This window comes from Chelonia mydas, chromosome 4 (assembly GCF_015237465.2).
Source record: "Chelonia mydas isolate rCheMyd1 chromosome 4, rCheMyd1.pri.v2, whole genome shotgun sequence".
Classification (NCBI taxonomy): Eukaryota; Metazoa; Chordata; order Testudines; family Cheloniidae; genus Chelonia; species Chelonia mydas.
In genome coordinates this window covers 34,098,215-34,116,964 of record NC_057852.1, presented here as the reverse complement: position 1 = coordinate 34,116,964, position 18,750 = coordinate 34,098,215, and the positions used below count along the sequence as shown (strand labels likewise).

The 18,750-nt window shown below is 39.4% G+C and overlaps 1 protein-coding gene across 14 annotated transcripts in view; it reads right to left on the bottom strand.

Moving 5' to 3' along the window:
• Nucleotides 1-18,750, bottom strand: part of SEC24B (SEC24 homolog B, COPII coat complex component) — a 90,712-nt gene that overhangs the window by 61,966 nt on the left and 9,996 nt on the right. For 8 of the 14 annotated variants that reach the window (XR_006290364.1, XR_006290363.1, XR_006290362.1 and 5 more), the window contains exon 3: nucleotides 14,329-14,511. Coding sequence is in view for 8 of the 14 variants with exons in the window: in XM_037897040.2 (XP_037752968.1) it covers nucleotides 14,329-14,511 (183 nt within the window). In the remaining 6 variants the exon portion in view is untranslated. Of the gene's footprint in view, nucleotides 1-1,827; nucleotides 1,933-14,328; nucleotides 14,512-18,750 lie in introns of all 14 variants that reach the window. The other 6 variants (XR_006290360.1, XR_005225107.2, XM_037897035.2 and 3 more) reach the window with 1 other exon arrangement.

Genomic DNA, 18,750 nt, shown 5'->3' with positions numbered 1-18,750 from the left:
AGCTGGTGTAAGATACAAGGAAACAAACCAAAGGCAAGAAATTATTCTCAAAATATCCTTCTAAATCACTGCAGAAAACAAACTTCTACACAGCATTCACAGCAGAGTAAAACCTTCATGAGTAACAGCCTGACTAGCGTGTTTTTCAAAAGAGGCAGTTGCAGGAACAGTATGTCAAGACTACGATGACTGGTAAAAGCATAGAAATAGGCTTCCAACGTGGCTCCTGTACGTTGTTACAGAGAAGTAACCATTCTCTCCACTCCCAAAGCAGTGAATGTCCTCATGAAATAAGCCTAAATTGAGCATGGAGCCTCTTCAGCTTTTAACAGTAGGACTTCCTAGTAGTCCTCAAAACCAACAGCACACGCAGTAGTACACCATACAAGAGGTTGCATATGTCTACCAGTAGGATGAATCAATGGCTACATATCTTTCTCTCTCAAGAGGGCTCTCTGAAAGAAGATATTTAGCACTCTCCTCACCATCAAGGCTGTAGATCTACTTCTCTTCTAGGGTTCATGCAGAGCAAGAAAAATAAATAATGACCTGAAAAAATATCATGACCTGAGGAACTATCAGAAAACATAGAACTAGTTTTGAAACTAAACCATTCTGATAAAAAATAAACATGGATCCTTGCAGTGAAAAGCCTGAAACTCCCAACAATCCTACCCAAACAAACTGCCATAAGAAAAACAGTTTTCAAAGTACGTGACCTCTCTAAATTATTCACCAAGGTCTGGGGAGAGATAATCCATAAAGACAAGCAGGATTAAGACTCCACAAGAAAAAGGGAAGACAGCTCTGGTCTCACTTTATCTGCCACCCTAAATACTTTCAGGTAAGTGCCTGTGGACAAATACTCTACTACACATAATTAAGGCTCCATTATGAAATTGCACAAAACCGATACTCTGTTACATATTTTTTTTTTAAGGAAATGAAATATCACAACAAAGGTTGAGTGGAGAAGGGCAGAAGTGTGCCGAATACTGAAGCGCTAACATTTTGCAATAGACTGTGGAGATGAACTACTTGTGGGCCAACAGAAACATGGCAATCACTTTCTCAGAGATCTATATTTTTCTTTATAAAGACTGTCCTCCCAAAAGCCATGCCATACTGGTCACTGGCATATCAGAAAAGGAGAGGATGATCTTGAGCTTAAGTCACTAGACTGAGAATACTTCAGGAGTTTTACTGTTTTCCTTTCTCTGCCTCCTAAAACTGAACAGACTTGTCTTTCCTGATACTGGACAGTACTAGAGAAACACAGGACAGGTTCTGTATACAGTTATTGACTTAAAAATAATAATATTTACCACATGACAATATATTTTACTTTACTGCAGTATTTACAATGTTCCCTATACTTAGATGGAGAAATATAAAAAAAACTGATAAATTTAACTATCATAGGTGGTAAAACATCTACATGTATAACTGTAACAGAGCTAAACCAATCATCATCCAAAAGCTCTACATCCAGACACATTCCATTAGAACATTACAAGTTTGCTGAAAGTTAGAATACTGAAATTAAAACAGCCTCAAAGTGCAACCGTTACACAATAAAATACGAAGATGCATGTTACCTCAGGGGAAAAAACATTGTACTGAGCAATTTCCAATTACTACACTCCATTTTTAACTACCGTATTCGTATAAGAGTTTGAAATTTTCCCTCAGCTTGCTAGGTGTCTGAAGAATTGCAACTACTTTTGGGATTAAAATTTTTAATTTTAATAATTCAAGGAGGTGGAAATACGAAGACAAAACTTGGGTAGGAAAAAAGCAATATACTGGTGTAAAGCTAAAGCAGACCTGCTTCCTCATCCTCCTCATCCTCTTCCTCATCATCTGAACTTGATGACAAGGGAGCTGGTGCAGAGCTAGCTTGATTATTAACATATCCACCATACTGCATGCCTGTGAAGTGGAAAGCACAAACACAAGAGTCAAACAGACAAGAAAGATGAGAAACAAAAGTCACAAATCATTGCATTAAAAGTGAGAGAAATCAGGCATTCCAGAGAACATCCTAACATGCAAGTGATGAAAGTTCATTAAAGTCTAAGAGAGCTAGATAATCTCTGTAAGTAGTTTAGCACAAGCAGCTTTTTAGTGAACTAGTTTGGTTCAGCATTAGTAGTGCCTAAGGAAAACTAGTAGGAAGGAAAATATATATATTTATATATAGGAAGGAATATTATAAAGAACGAAACATTTTTCCTCTGGACAAAGAAAGAATAAGTTTGCTCGGCAAACTTGCCCTTTTAAAAAAGGATTCTCCAAATTCTTTAGTATTTTGCAGTTTAGCAAGAAGAGCAATGAAATGTACCATTGCCTCACCGTATAAGCGCACATATGTTCCACCTTTCCGTGTTTTCCATCACACTCTTACCATGCATTTTAAACAAGATATGCCAGTTTAATAAGTATTAGTACTACTGTGCCGGTTGACTTGGTCAAGACTGTCAAAAATGAGGGCCTAAAGCTAGGCTCATAAGTCCATATTTAGGCACCTACATACATGGCCTGATTTTCAAAAGCACTGAGCACCCAAGAACATCACCACAGAACATTCTACAAACTGTAACCAACAGTTTTTAATACAATAGGCACCGTACACAAATACAAACAATACACAAGGCACTAGATACATATAGTGTGCAAAGATGTGCTGTATAGCAATGTTAAGTACTGATCAGTTGACACTTAGTGTGTGCAGAATTACTGACTTGACTTTAACTACGCAATTACTCAAAATTTTGAACATCTGTTGATTTTATAGATGCAACTTACCATAGTTTTCCTCTTGGCAGCCCATTGGACTACTATGCTTTAAAAAAATTAACTCAGACACTTCCAAAATTCTGAAGAGTTCTGTGGTTTGCTAATAGAAGTGCCGAATTTAAACTGGACTAGTATATCACATATTAAACATGAAAACATATTTAACATTCTATTACAATAAAATTGTTGCAGATAAATCATATACACACTGGCATTCATGTATACATACAATGATGTGTATATGTAATGACATTCAATTACTAACTCAAACTGTTTTAACTGTTCTACAGTGAGCCATATTAACATGTATTTTATTAAAATACACAAGCTAGCCATCACATCATTCTGCTTTAAAAAGATTCTCAAATGAACAAATCAGGAGTATTTAAATTATACTTATTACAACCCAGCAGGGTCAGTTTGAAGAGCAGCTACTGAGCCAATGGAAGAGGTAATAAGAAATCAAAGAGAATACCAGAACACTGTCTGGCCATGCCAGAAGAAAGACAGGAGTCTGTGGATATGGTTTAATTAGGCCGCAATTTTATTTACTTAATATATTTTCAAGTACCTGGCAAAAAGTAGCACAATGCAGGCATTTCCCTAATCATTTCCACCTAATGCCCAACCTGGTTTCAGCCATCCTGTTGCTGGACCCCCACCATTCTCCCGTCATATGAGATAAAAGGGGTTATAAAAGGAGGGAGGTCCTTTCCCTGCTGTATCAGCCTTAAACAGAAAAAAAGAGGGTGCGAAGCTTCCCACTGTAGCAGACTTAGGAGCCCCAAATACCCCTTTACTCAGCTTTCTTAAGTGATGCTTCCCTTCAAATCGTTTTCCAATCCATTTTATCCAAGAACCATATCCTTTACATAACGAGTACATTTATGCCTGGCTACCTCCTCCCACCCTGTCCCTGACAGGTTCCTAGATATTGACTAATTCCTCCCTTAATATTAGAGAAATAGGTGTACTCAATTTTCCCTGAATAATTCAGGTGTCACTAAGATACGTCCCAATGAGAAATTATCAAACTCCCTTGATTACAAATGAATTTATCCACCTCCCTTTCCACATACCTCCCCATTATATTGGCCCAAGGAGGATTCATGGCCCCCTTCTATGTCCTACATTGCAACATGTCAGACCAAATAATTGTTACCCCAGGAAACAACTCCTGGATCTGCACCACATCCCTCTTAACTCTGAGCATCAACTGAACCCTCTTATGCCTTCACAAATAGTTTTCAATGAAGAAAATAATAACTGCAACCAGTTTCTGTTCCTAGGCTGCCAAAGAGTGTACAAGGGGCATCAACTGTTCCCATAGCATGCTCTGCCATCCACATTAGCTCAGGACTGAAACCCTACCTAGACACAAATGTGAACTGCCAGATGAGCTGAAAGCCCACTTGTGCACCCAGTATACAATATTGTACCTACAGATCCACACCACTGCTTGCTTGGTCCATTTGCATGATTCTGAAATTGGAAACAGTAAAATTAGTTCAGATTCTCTACCTAGGGTCTCACATATGTCCCACATGCATTTGAATGTCATTGCTCAATTGCCAGAATAGCCCTCGCCCTAGCCATTGAAGTCTGGAATGAGTGGGGGCCAAATTATGCACCAGTAATGTCAACTCTAAAAGCCCTTTTCTGAAAACTGTAAGAAGCTGGTATGTTGCGAGGAGCCTTCCATCACCAAGAATAAAGAGGGGGTCCTCTCCAATCAGTCTCATCTCAGTTTAAAATCCTTAATGCACCTAGTGGGCATATTCTGGCTTCACTCCCCTCCTGTAGTATGATGGACTCACCTCATCCCCTGAACAGTTTTCAATATCCTCAGGGTCAAGACAATTGATTGTACCTCCCACCTGTAAATTCCTCCACTCTAAAGCCCATTTCAAAGCATCCTTCACTGACCCAAGCACTAGCTCACTCATCTAAAAGCTCCAAAAAAACTACCAGGAATGCAGTCTTGAACAAGGCTGACTCTTGTCTGCTTCTGCATATTTGGGTGAGAACCTGAACCAAATCCCCAAGTGTCTGAACAGTGACTGGACCACAGCAATCCTCTCTGGGACCCATGTCTTGAGGCTATGCTACTAAAAACCTCTTTATGCCCAATATACGATGTTGGCATTTTGTGTGGAAAGCCTCCAAGCTTTGCCCAGTCTCAGCGGCATAGTGTCCTGTTTCGCAACCGTCCTACAGTACGGAAAGAATACAGCTCGAATAGATCTTGAACTGGGTTGTCATGCTGAGATGATGTTGATTCCATATTCATTGTAAACGCCCCTTGGCAGACACTGTGATGCCCATCTGATGGAGAACCTGTTTGAGAGCTGGAATGAACTGGTGAGTACAGACCCCAAATAGCAAAAGCTGGGGACTGCTTCGACAGTTGGGAGTCATGGGTGGACCCGGTCCTAGATTTTGCAGCTTTGTCTTTGACCACAGAACATGGAGGCTAACCTTAGCTGACTCCTCCTCCATTTGCTGGAGTGCCTTACGAAACCTGCTGGGGCTCTGTACTAGAAGAACAGGCGTAAGAACAACGTCATCGGCGTAAGAACAACGTCATCGGCGTAGTCAAGGTCTGAGAGTGAGAGATCACCGATCTTCATGCCTATGGACCTGACAGAATACTGTATTATGAAATCCATTGCCCGACAAAAGAGTGCAGGGGCCAAGACACAGCCCTGTCTGGCACCAGATACTGGTTCAAAAGGTGCCGACATCTGATTCCCTAAACGTACAGGGGCAGTGGTTCCATTATGCAACTCACTAATCAAGTCCAGCAGAGTGTTTGGGACACCTACGTCCTTTAAAGCCTTCCATAGCACAACTTGGTCAACTGACTCAAACAAAGCCTTAAGATAGACATGCTACATGCAGGGGCTTCTTGAACTCATGGTGTATCTCCAACAACAAGCAGAGGGCCAAAATGGCGTCTAATTGGACCTGTTCCTTGTAAAGCCTGAGTGTTGGGGGCAATGCTTCTAATGTAGTAGGGGCTCCAAATGGGCCAGCAGAACATACACAAGCACCTTCCCTGGCATGGACAACAAGGTGATTGGGCTGTAGCTCTTACTTTATAAGATCAAGGGACCGCGCAGTGAATGTGAGATCACAATACCGTCCTTCCAGGCAGTTGGCAAGGTTCCAGTTCTCCACATCAAACGAAAGATGGCCAGAAGTGATTCCGCTACAGAGTCAATAGCACATTTTAGCAGCTCTCGGGAATGGCTGAGCATCCGTTTTCAGTTAGCAAATGGCACACTTCATCCAATGTTGGTGATCAGTACAAGTATCTGGGTCTGAAACCACAGTGGCTGTCAAAATGTCCAGCTCTGAACAAGCTGCAGCTGGAGGGCGATTCAGGGCCCTGTGATAATGTTCCACCCAGCGTGAAAGGATGTTGCCATCTAATTTACATGAATGGCCTTGGCGGTCATTCAAGATCCCTTTCATAGTAACTACCTCTTGACCGCCAAGGTTGCAGATCATGCAGAATGCCAGCTTTAAGTCTCCCCTGGCTAAACCAAATTCATCATCATCATCATCTACCACTTGGTTAGAATATGCCTCAAGCTCACAGAATGCCAGGGTGTTAAACTTTCACTTCAGCTGAGTATGAGTGTGCTTATCGCCACACTGACTGGATGTGGCCTTCAATTTAACTGTCTGGAAGGCCTCCTTTGATAGCCATGGTCAGTGTGCTAGACGCCTAATAGCCAATTGTCTGCTCGGCAGATTGGTGGAGGATGGAGGTAAACAAAGAGTAGGCAACCTCGACATCATCTGGCAGGTCAGCTAGAGCCGAGAATCTATTTCTGATGTTGATACAAAACCTGTTGGCTAAACCCGGCACACAGAGAAGTGCATCAATGTCAAACGTTTTCCTCATCACAGAGGGCGTACTCACTCGTCAGAGCGTCAATGTCATGTAGGCAACCACTAGGTGGTGATCTGTTTTTGTGGCACATTCTGCAGCACAATATACTCTACAGGAGGCGAAGAGATGCCTGTCACGTGCGATATGTGGTCCAACTCCTTCTGAGTGATGCCATCGTGAGAGATCCATGACATCTGATGTATGCATTGCCGCTTGAACCATGACCCAAGAATGGAAAGATTCTGAGAGGCGCAGAAGGTGAGCAAGCGGCAAGAGTGTACCTGAACTGTAATGGCCAATGACCTGATCAAGCCCAATTTGCCAGGAGCCAGTAACTGCATTTAGGTGGCCCAGAATCATGAAATTGTCATGTGGAGGGACTGTGCATACTAAAGATTCCAACTGATCGTAGAAATGATCTTTGAATCAACAGATTTCTCTGTCAGCAAATAGACTACTATGACAGCGAGGTGACTGTGCCGATGTTTAAGACGTGCAATAAGTAGTAGAGAACACCCGGGCATCCAGGTTATCAAGAAGGACTTGGTTTTGCCTCGCAGTAGTAATGCTACCCCTTGTAAGTGGTTGGGGCCGCTGGAATACAGAACTAATGAATCTTCCACCTTGTGGCATTCGTGATTTATCAGCCTTGATTCCGTTAGGCCTGCGATTGATATGCCAAGACCGTCCACACGAGACAGCGACCTGATGACCACACCTGTGAAGAGTTGCAACACTCCAGCTTGCAATTTTCATGGGTTGGTGGAGAACCCAGCTGCAATTGAATACATTGTCATGGTATACTGCTGACATGCCTGCTGACATCAGAGAACAAGCATCCCCAGGCGGTCTTTGGTATGAGCCCATCACATCTGCACCGAGAGAAGACAGCACCGGTAGGTCATCTACAGCCGAGAGTAAAGCAGGGGCTTTAACCCTGGTGCTGAGTGATAAGTTATTCATGTTGCAAGAGAGAATGATCTATAACTGTGTCTCTATAATCAGTTTCTCCCTCCAAAAAGACACTCCATGAAAAGGATTCAGAAACTGTTCCCAAGTCCCCAAAACCTCCTTCACCTCTTCATTAAGCTTATAAAATGGTTGGGCTTTGATATTCCCAATGGCAGCTGACAGTCTGGTGCAAAATGCCCAAGACTGCAACTCCAGCACTGTACGCTTCCTTGCCACTATAGCCTTGCTAATCAATCCCAGAAGTTCCCACAGCGTATCCTGTGGGAATCTAGATACCCCAGCCTGTGTATCTATCCCACTCCCTAAATAGGTCAGCTTAGCAGAGGGCCCTTGTTTTTTCATCAGCCAGAGGTATCCCCAACCTAACATGGACTCATCATATATAGCTGTAGTGAGCACATTCTTGAGAAGCTGAGTTGTCAGATGCCATAACATATTAGAGGGGTTTAGAAACAAAGCAAAGCTGAGGGTATCTCAGTTTTTCCAATACGCTATGCAATAACATTCCCACAGGGACGATCACACTCTGCTGAAGGTCCTATATGTAACAACTGGCTAGTGCGACACAGGCAGAACCAACAGAAATGAAACTGATGAACTCTTCAATTTCTCTCTGCTGCTAGAACGTGGGGAAAAAAACACGTTCAGATATTCTTATCCCCTGGTTCTATGGAGTGCACTTGTTAAAGAGGAGGGAAAAGAAAAATTCTCTTCCCAGTACCAGATTGTATTTGCGCTTCTCTTAAAGATTTTACTTATGGCTCAGCAGGAGCTGCAAAGTGAAACTGAACAGGAATACGTCAGTCTCCTTTTACAATGCTTCATGAGTGCTGAGCAAGAACATGAGCTGCATAGGCATGATTAAGAGGGGGAGAGAAACAGATTAAGGTCAGTACGAAAAGAGGTGAGGAAGACCTAAGATAAAAACCACATGAGTGGGGTCAGATATGTAGAGGAGAAGGAGTGGAACACAAAAGGAGAGAGAAACCAAAAGCAGCTAGAAAGAAGGTTGGTATGGCGTTCCTCTAGCAGTGAGTCAGAGTTTAGGATGGGGCTTGATACCAAACTACTTGTCCCAGAAGGAGCTGGGAGTTCTGCAGGAGCAGTACATATAAACTGTGAGGAAATATATGCTCACAATCACTCTTCAATAATCCAAATGCAATCTCTAATCTGAAGAAATCTTGGAACCATTAGCAATTATCTTCAAGGACTGATGGACTTTGAATGAGGTCCCAGAGACTGGAGAAGGACAAATATAGCACCTATCTTTAAAAGGGGGAACGAAGAGGACCTGGGAAATTATAGACCAGTCAGCCTAACTTCAATACCTGGAAAGGAGATACTGGAACAAATTATTAAACAATCAATTTGTAAGCAACTAAAGCAGTGGTTTTCAATTTGTGGCCCATGAACCGTTGGGGGTCCACACCTCCATTTGAAATTTTTTAGGGGTCTGCAAATGAAAAAAAGATTGAAAACCACTAACCTAATTTAAGGAATAGCCAGGATGGATCTGTCAAGAACAAATCGTACTAAACAAACTTAATTTCCCTCTTTAAGAGGGTTATGGCCAAGTGAATGAGGGTAAGCAGAAGACATGAAATATCTTGATTTTATTCTATAGTCCTACATCGAATTCTCTTAAGCAAACTACGGAAATGCAGTCTAGATGAATTTACTGCAAGGTAGGTGAACAACTGGTTAAAAGACCATACTCCAAAAGCAGTTATCAGTGGTTAGCTGTCAGACTGGAAGGGTGCATCTAGAGGAGTTCCAAAGGGGTCAGTCCTGGATCCAGTAGTATTCAATATTTTCCTAAATGACTTTGATCATGGAGTGGAGAGTATGCTTATAAAATCTAAAGATGACAGACTGTGAGGACATTTTGGAGAACAGGATTAGATTAGAAAAGGATTACAATTACCTTGACAAACTGGAGAATTGGTCTGTAATCAACAAGAAGAAATTCATTGAAGACAAGTGCAAAGCACTTCACTTAGGAATGAAAAATCAAATGCATAACTACAAAATGGGGAATAATTGACTACGTGGTAGTACTGCTGAAAAAGATCTTGGGGTTACAGTGGATCACAAAGTGAATGACAGTCAACAATGTGATGCAGTTGTAAAAAAAGGCTAATTTTCTGGGCAGTATTAACAGGACTGTTGCATGTAAGGACATGGAAGGTAGTTGTCCAGCTGAGGCCTCACCAGTGTTGAGTAGAGCAGGGAGTATTGTGTCTAATTCTGGGCACCATACTTTAGGAAAGCTGTAGACAAATGGGAGAGAGTCCAAAGGAGAGCAACAAAAATGCTAAAAGGTTAGAAAACTTGACCTATGAGGAAAGGTTAAAACAACGGTGCACATTTAGTCTTAAGAGACAACTGAGGGCAGACCTGATAACTGTCTTCAAATATGTTAAGGAAGAGGATGGTGATCAATTGTTCTCCATGTCCATTGAAGGTAGGACAAGAAGTAATGGGCTTAATCTGCAGAAAGAGAGACTTAGGTTAGATATTAGGAAAAACTTTCTAACTACAGTATAAGGTAGTCAAGCTCTGGAAGAGGTTGTGGAATCCCCATCACAGAAATTTTTACAAACAAGTTGGACAACAACCTGTCAGGGAGGGTCTAGCTTTACTTGATCCTGACTGAGTGCAGGGGCTTCATGACTTTGAGATCCTTTTCAGCCTTAAATTTCTATGATTTTATGAAAGCTGACTGAAGAGAGTCATATTAAACCTTCCTCAACTAAGTATTATAAAAAAAAAGAAAAAGGAGGGATTCCAGCATATATCACACACCAAAATGGAAAGGGGATGAAAGAGAAAGAAACTGAAAGGTTGGGGTAAGAAACAACAAAATCCAAGGATGGGAAAGTGAGACAAAAAACAGGAGCAAAAGGAAGGTAATTCTACCGGGATATTTTATTTGGCATTTTTGAGCAAAAGAAATTCCAAAATAAAGCTTCTCCTTAAAATTTTTCAATTATAGCCAACCCACTCAAATCTTTGTTCCATACCAGTCATACTCAGGTCTGATTGGTTCAAGAGCCAAATTAGTGATCAACATTACCAAAAAGAGTCACTGTAGTGTAAATTTATTGTTTCATTTACTATAGTACTACTCATATTTAAACAGTATGATGGGAAATAATTTAGTCAATATATTATTCTCACAGTAAATAAGTTAATAACTTGAGCAAGTTGCTAACTTAATTAGTTAATACCATGGTAAAAGCATCCTAACTGGTTATTAATTAAAATCACACTGTTTTAATATCATGTGCTGCAAAGAGCAGCAGAAGACACTTTAAAGAGCCACTTGTGGCTTCAGAGCTGCAGTCTGAGCATCACTGTTCCATACAATACATTTACAGACAAATGAGGCTGAAGTTGAGAGAAAGAGCAAGGACGAAATGTGAAAATATTTCATTTACAAAACAGGTAACAAGTTATACGATATTGCAGGGTTTTGTTTTTGTTGCTAAAACAAGACTATTCTAGCACAATATGAAAGATTTCCAAAATGTAAATTACACAGTTACTGGGTTTGGATTTCATAATAGTGGTAGCGTCAAGAATAAAACGAGAATTGAGTGAAAAGAAATTAGATTATAAAGTAGTTTTTTTTTTTTTTTTTTTTTTACAAGTCTTCCTTTTCATTACCCTCAAATTTCCAATACAACCATCACCACAGTATCGAGGCACTGACTGAAATACCAAGATTAATCTTGCATTTGTTCAAAATGGACCCTGCTGTTCAACATTCTTAGATTTAGCTGCTTTTAAACAGTTTTTTTTATTCATCGGCTTCTGTTATTAGAGAATTTACGCAGGCCACAAATTATTTAAATTTACCCACTATATGAGAGGACAAAAATCAGCTCACTTAATCTAGGTGTTACAGCCAGTGTCAAGACAAATATACATTTAGAGCATTAAGACTTCAGTTAACTTCCAAAAAGCTACACTGAGATTCTGTAGACTCTACTTTTAAAAGAAAAAATGAGTTTACAGAAGTTTCCCTGACCATCTTCACAACATTGCTATTTTTAAGCCCTGTTCACATTGGATCAACATTAACCCAGCTTCCAAATATACAACAGTGTAAAATTCAGTTATTTTAACAGGCTTTCACAGCTGCGGCCCTGATTCAGCAAAGCACTTAAGTTCATGTTTAACCCACTGAAGACATTTAAGCACTTGCTTAAGTGCTTTGTGAAATCTGACTTACGCTTAAATGCTTTGCAGAAACAAGACTTAGGAGCATCTACGGAGTCTTACATGAATGAGATGAGATGTACTTTGTAATGTACAGAACCACAGGACAAGGTAAATTAGTAACCCAGAGTGTGCACATGCCATGAGGAAGAGCACACTTCATTAAACCTAAAAAATAATTTGTGACACTTTATACTCATCTGTACTACAGGCAGAATCCCCTCCCAAATTGGAAAAAAAAAAAAAAAAAAGCGTATTACGTGATCCCACATTCAAATAATCACTGGTACAAATATTTCAAGAGTGCCTTAACTGCAGCGTTTCAGAGACCTGAAATGAACCTGTAACTGAAGAGGATAAAGCTGATCAACAACAGATTTCTGTTGCTGGTGAATGCCAACAACTTTTATTCATATATCAAGGAAGATGCAAGTACAAGATATGTGATTTATTATTGATAAAATTAAAACAAATATATGCAATCAGTAGAACCGTCAGGCTCCTGGCAAATTAAAAAGGGCCTTGGTGTCAGACCATCTGGACATCTTGGTCTTGAAAGTGTGATTATCCAACTGTGCTATATACACACACAGACTGAATTTATGAAGATGTTTACATTTAGCTGTGTATTCAGCAATACCTGCTATTTAAATAGACATCTGTATCAAATGTCTGTATTTTCCATACAAATCACTGCTAGTATGTATATATGGAATTAACTAGCACATTAAAATAACTATATACATTTAAATATGCAATCACATTTCTTCCCTGGTTTGGACGTACAGACTGCATGCACTTTGTACGTGACAGTTATTATTGTGAGTCTGCCGAGGAGGATTAAAGAACATTGTGCTGTAGCAAACCCCATTTAGCATGTCTATACTGCAATTAAATTCTGTTCAGCAGTAGGGTTCAAACTGCTACTTAACATCACTGTAAAACTGTTTAAGAACCAAACAGTAGCTGCAAATCAATTTCCAAAACATCACTTTCTGTAATGATTTTCAAAAGATTTAGTGTGGGGACAATACTTTTCAAACAATTAATAGTTTTCATCTCTGCATGTTTGGGGGATAAAAGTCAGGTTGATAGACAATAGATTACTTTAATGGATTTTCCTAGGTTTTTTATTCATTGATAAATATGGAGATTATAACCCAGATTACAAAAGGGCTTTGAGAACTATATATGAAAACACTGTATCAGAGCCAAGTATTTAAGATTTAAAAGCTTTTGAGAATTTTTTAAAAGAAAAGGAGGACTTGTGGCACCTTAGAGACTAACAAATTTATTTGAGCATAAGCTTTTGTGAGCTACAGCTCACTTCATCAGATGCATTCAGTGGATGCATCCAATGAAGTGAGCTGTAGCTCACGAAAGCTTATGCTCAAATAAATTTGTTAGTCTCTAAAGTGCCACAAGTCCTCCTTTTCTTTTTGCGGATATAGACTAACACAGCTGCTACTCTGAAACCTGACATATTTTATTGTAACTGAAACAACTGGTACCTGCTCAAATTTATGTATTCACTATTTAAACAAATATATTAAAATATTATTTTGTAGGAAGTTACAGAGCACTAAAGTAGCCAAGAGAATACATTGCAAATGTGTAAAAACAAGAAAATGGAAATTGGAATCTCCATCTATGCATAATGTAGTGTTTTACAACTTGGAAGGCAAGCCAGAACAGACCACTGAGAATCAGTGAGGATGATGAAGGTGCAATAGTCTAGATTCATTCCAGTTCCCCACTACAAATGTGCTGCCATGCGTAAAGCACCAAGAAGCTTCTTTGAAAGCTTACCTCCCTGCTCCTACAACCGTCCCTATTGTAGCTTGCCACAGGAGCAGTTTATAGGGCTACAGGCTCAGGAAACAGCTCCCCAGCCCAAATTTTTTTTATATCTGCTTTTCAAACATAGATCAGCTGCAACAGCATGTGACCAGATCCCACAGAGTCACCAATGGATGCACGCTACCCGAACAGCACATGGCCTTTTGGTGAATTAGGGAAATGGCATAGGGAGGGGGAGTAAAAATGAAAACAGCCAAAAAGGTCAAAAAAGGGGTGTGAGAGGAGAATGGAAAGAAAAAAGAGAATAGTCAGAATAAACGCAGACACAAGATAACGGTACATAGCATTTTGAAAGGATGCAGCAAGGGGTGCCCTGGCACTAGTCAACCACTGAGGGGGTTCAACAGAAAGCAAAAACCCTACTATAATCCCTACTATACCATAAATGTATGTAGAACAAGTTGCAAATAGGTCTATTTAAAAAAAAATAAAAAATCAAAAGACAGAACAGAGACTGTCAGGTATGTTTTGTCAACAGGAAAAAAATGGAAAATAAAACTAAAAACATTAAAACCTTGATAAATATTAAAAGTTAAGATACTACTCTGTATTCTGAAATAAGCTAATACCTTCTTGAAGCAGTGGTTCCGATGGCTGTGTATTGGAAGGCACAGAAGCAGGTTCAGTTAAGTGGTCTGCGACAGGTGTTCTTATTGAAGAGGTCACAGCAGAAGAAACAACAGATGTTTCTACGCCAGGCTTGGTAAACTGAACATTCTGGCTTACAGGATGCAATGAATCTACAATACCAACTGAAAACAGAGTGGGAAAAGAAGATAACATTTTACTCATTAGCAAAGACAATTGCACAAATACCAGACAACAGTTAATTTGATGCTCGTTTCATAGTTCCTAAGATAAAAGCTGTTGCTCTTTGAAATACTTTAACTGCTAGATTGCTGAGAAAGAGGAAAATATGTTTTTCAGTTGAACACCAATTCTGTTAAGTACATACTCCATTAAGATGAAGAGATTACTGTTTTGAATATTAATGGTACCAACAACTGAAGCAGAAAATATAATTTCACACAGAAAGCATCAGATAGATGGTTTAATGCTAAGTAGAGCCTGGGTACACCAGATTTTTAATCCATCCCCAAACCTATGCCCTCTAATTCCACCTCCAAAAATCATTCTCAGCCTGTTGTACTGCCCAGACACTAATCTTCCTTCCAAGTAAGACAGCACAGTCAAGATGCAGCAATCAGCTGTGCAGTGTTCCACTGCTCTGCTTCCCTACCACAATGGTCGTTTCCAACTAGGGGGCCCAGACACCTGGGATTCTGCTTTAATTAGCAATTCGTATCACATGGAATATTAAAATATTTTCACAGGGAATTTGCAATGTTGTTTTGAACATCTGAACATGACAGAATCTTCCCATTAAAACGCAAAACGATTGCCACTAGACAGGCTATAGCTCATTAGGAATACTTACCATATCAAAACTATCCTCACTTCACTGAAGTGAGTTTTAAAGGGGCACAGATATTGTAAAGGGCAGTAGGTCAAATATAGTTAAAAAAAAAAACTTTTGTAAAGGTACAATAACTTTGTTTCCACCAAAATTCAATGTAGTCTGAATAAACTGTACTTTTAGCAAATGTAACTTTAAGCCACCTTTGTTTCAACACTTAAGGCTCAATTCTCCCCTTATGAACCTGAGAGCTATTAGAAATTGGTTGATGCACAGGTGCAGAGTACCTGCTTTCACAAGGTAACACTTCTGTCAATGCAGACCAATAAACCAGAAGCCAGGATCAAGTCTTCGATGATTATTTGACCAGATCAGACTATTAAAATGGCAAAAATAAAAGCAAAAGAAATTCAACTGACCACCAGCATAACATTTAGAATACAACTGAAACAAGTCTTACAAGTAAAAAATAGATAAATATGCATCATATTTTTAAATAATAAATGTTATGATTGCAGTTACAACTCAAGTCAGGAAAGCCAAATTTTGTATGTGCAACCTTAACTCTACCACCTGTGTATATATTAATGATAGTCCAATCATGTGATACTATACTATTTTTCTCCAATAGTACAATATTATTTGAGTGGATTTTAGGGGATGCTTGAGGGGAAGGAGTGCATGTAAAGCAATAATTCTGTTGGTTTGATTTACTGGCTGGCTAAGTTAGTGTTAACTGCACATGAATAACGATGCTAGGTGGTCATTGTATTTTAAGTTTGTTTAATTATTAGGCTGCCTAACACTTTTTGAATGATTTATTGCTGAAATCTAAATGATATAGAAAACATTAATGAAACACTATGCTTTTTTCTATAGCATATATACAAATTTGAGCAGTTTCTAATAACGAGCACTACTTATTATTTTTGCCAGACAGTGTGAATTGAGATAGTTTATAGCAGGGATTGTCAACCTTTGGCCAGCCAGGGTAAGCCCCCTGGCGGACCAGGCCAGTTTGTTTACCTGCCGCATCCGCAGGTTCAGCCAATTGCGGCTCCCACTGGCCGCAGTTCGCTGCTCCAGGCCAATGGGGGCTGCGGGAAGCGGAATGGGCCAAGTGCTGGCTACCGCTTCCCAGAGCCCGCATTGACCTGGAACGGCGAACCGCAGCCAGTGAGAGCCATGATCAGCCGAACCCATGGACACAGCAGGTAAACAAACCGGCCTGGCCCACCAGGGGGCTTACCCTGGCGGGCCGCATGCCAAAGGTTGCCAATCCCTGGTTTATATAAAAGATGAGCAGTGATAATTTTTCTATTACTTAGAACACTGGTAAACTGCTATAATCAATTGTTCATAACTCAGTTAAAAAACCTAACCAATTTTCACTGGAACATTCAAAGATTCTTAATTATTTATTTCCTTGCCAAATGTTAATTTTAATCACAAAAATTGTTGCAGCAGAAAGCTATCAAAAAAGCTTTCCCAAACTTATAGGGAAAGGTTTGGGGCTTTTATTTATACTCCTTGAAAACAGCAGAACAGTTTCTCTCACGCTTTAAAAAATTATGTTGCCTTCAAGCAGAAATAAGGCCTGGAAAATTACATATTCCTAGAGGAAAGTTTTGGAGTCCTGAGCAACTGAAAACAGGGGATTACAATGAGAACACTTACAGAACTTTAACTATCACCTTTGTTACTGTTTTAAGTATGCCATTCACTCTTGAAAGACCACCACAAACCACAATCTCCAGCAGTTTTAAATTTTGCTAACAGTTTTTTCCCCCCCTCAGCTGACAAGAAGATGAAGTACATACTCAACTAGTGATTAACCTACAATACAGCAATCAAGCTCAAGATAAAGCTTGACAGAACATCTGTTTAAGTACATATTTTCTATTGGCTTATCCTCAACAAGCCTGATTAGCCACTACCACATTCCAGCTAGCAGATGCCATAAAAATGCACCTACAAAACTAACAATGCTTTGTTAGCTCACAGTAAATGTGAAAAAGTGCAGACGAAAACCCTTTAAAGTTAGCCAGAACTAGAGGAAAACTGCAACATAAAATAAAATATATTTTATGACATTACAGTGAAGAATTAATCACTAAATGTGTAAGAACCTTAAATATAAATTAAAATAGTTAAACAGGAAGCTGCCATTTTTGGCACAGATAGGTTAATGTACGATTGCATGACAGAGAGAAGTCAATGTTTAAATTTTATGTATTTTGTTAACTAACTGTAGTTCAACCAGTTGCCTTGCAAACATGACAGCCTCTTGCCTTATCATGGATTCAAATGCTGAGCATCCCACTCTGCTTTTAAACATCAAGCTGGACCTTCTATTACAAATTGTCAGTCAGTACAGTAGCACCATTCAGTTATGAAGATACAGAAAGAGTACTTTTAAATACAAAAAGAGTATTTTGGTGGACAGTCTTTCCAGTATTTGTGGTAACATTCTGCAGTTAGAAGACTTAACATTATAGCCAGGGCCATGTGCAGCTATAGCAGTGTAATGTAAGTCACACGCTATATCCTGTATATTTTGTGGTATACAACATGAACCTATGATAAGTAATTAACTATTTAAACAGGAATAGAAAACACTGGGTAGACAACGTGGCCAGTTTAACACTGCTGTTGGCATTTTAACTTTTGAATTTTTTAATTCTGATTAACGGACAAGCATTTTATATTTAATGTTACACAGGTAAAATTACAGTTTATTGGTGAGGTGCTGTTATACATCCATATGTACACTTATGTGATTAAGTAACAATAAGCACAGATGTAGATGAACAAGTAGATAGCTTAAAGGATTTATATACAGGCATTATAGGTACTACAGGGCACGGGTACATGGCATAGCACTGTTTTAGCCCAGGTCCAGACTAGTATCTATATTATACTGGCAAAGCACTCCTAGTTCGGACACAGCTTATACCGGAAAAACTTTACTTTTGCCAGCACAGTTTATTCCAGCCCCCCTTGAGCAAAATAAGCTGTATCAGCACAAAAGCAGTTTTGCCAGTATAACTACATCTACACTAGGATCTTTTGCTGGCACAGGTATCTTGGTCACAAATCACACCCAACTGAAAGAGCTGTGTCTGCAAATGTTTGTAGTGTAGATCGGCCTTACTTGGGCAAGCATGCAGGTTTTGCTTATTACACAAAAGTGACAGATTTTAAATAAAAAATTTTTTAATTTTAATTACAGGTCGCGCTCTGTTTCCTGCATGTTACAAGAAGTTCACTTTGCTGCTCAAAATGGCTTTAGGACTATCTCCTGAGCTGTGATCTTTGCTACATCTTGTTTAGACATACTTTAAACTGTAGATATAATCTTAAAGCCTTTGAGTATATTATCAAAGTCTATGTCCAAAGTTTTTTGTAAACTTATTTACATACATGAGTCAAAACATTTCATTCTATGGACAATCCCAGAAAATGTGTTCTAATCTAGATGACCTTGAAAGGGTTTGAGGTTATTTTGTTGACAATTTCTGTGTACTGTACCCACGAAAGTGAAGTGATGCGGGTACACATTTTGGAAAATATG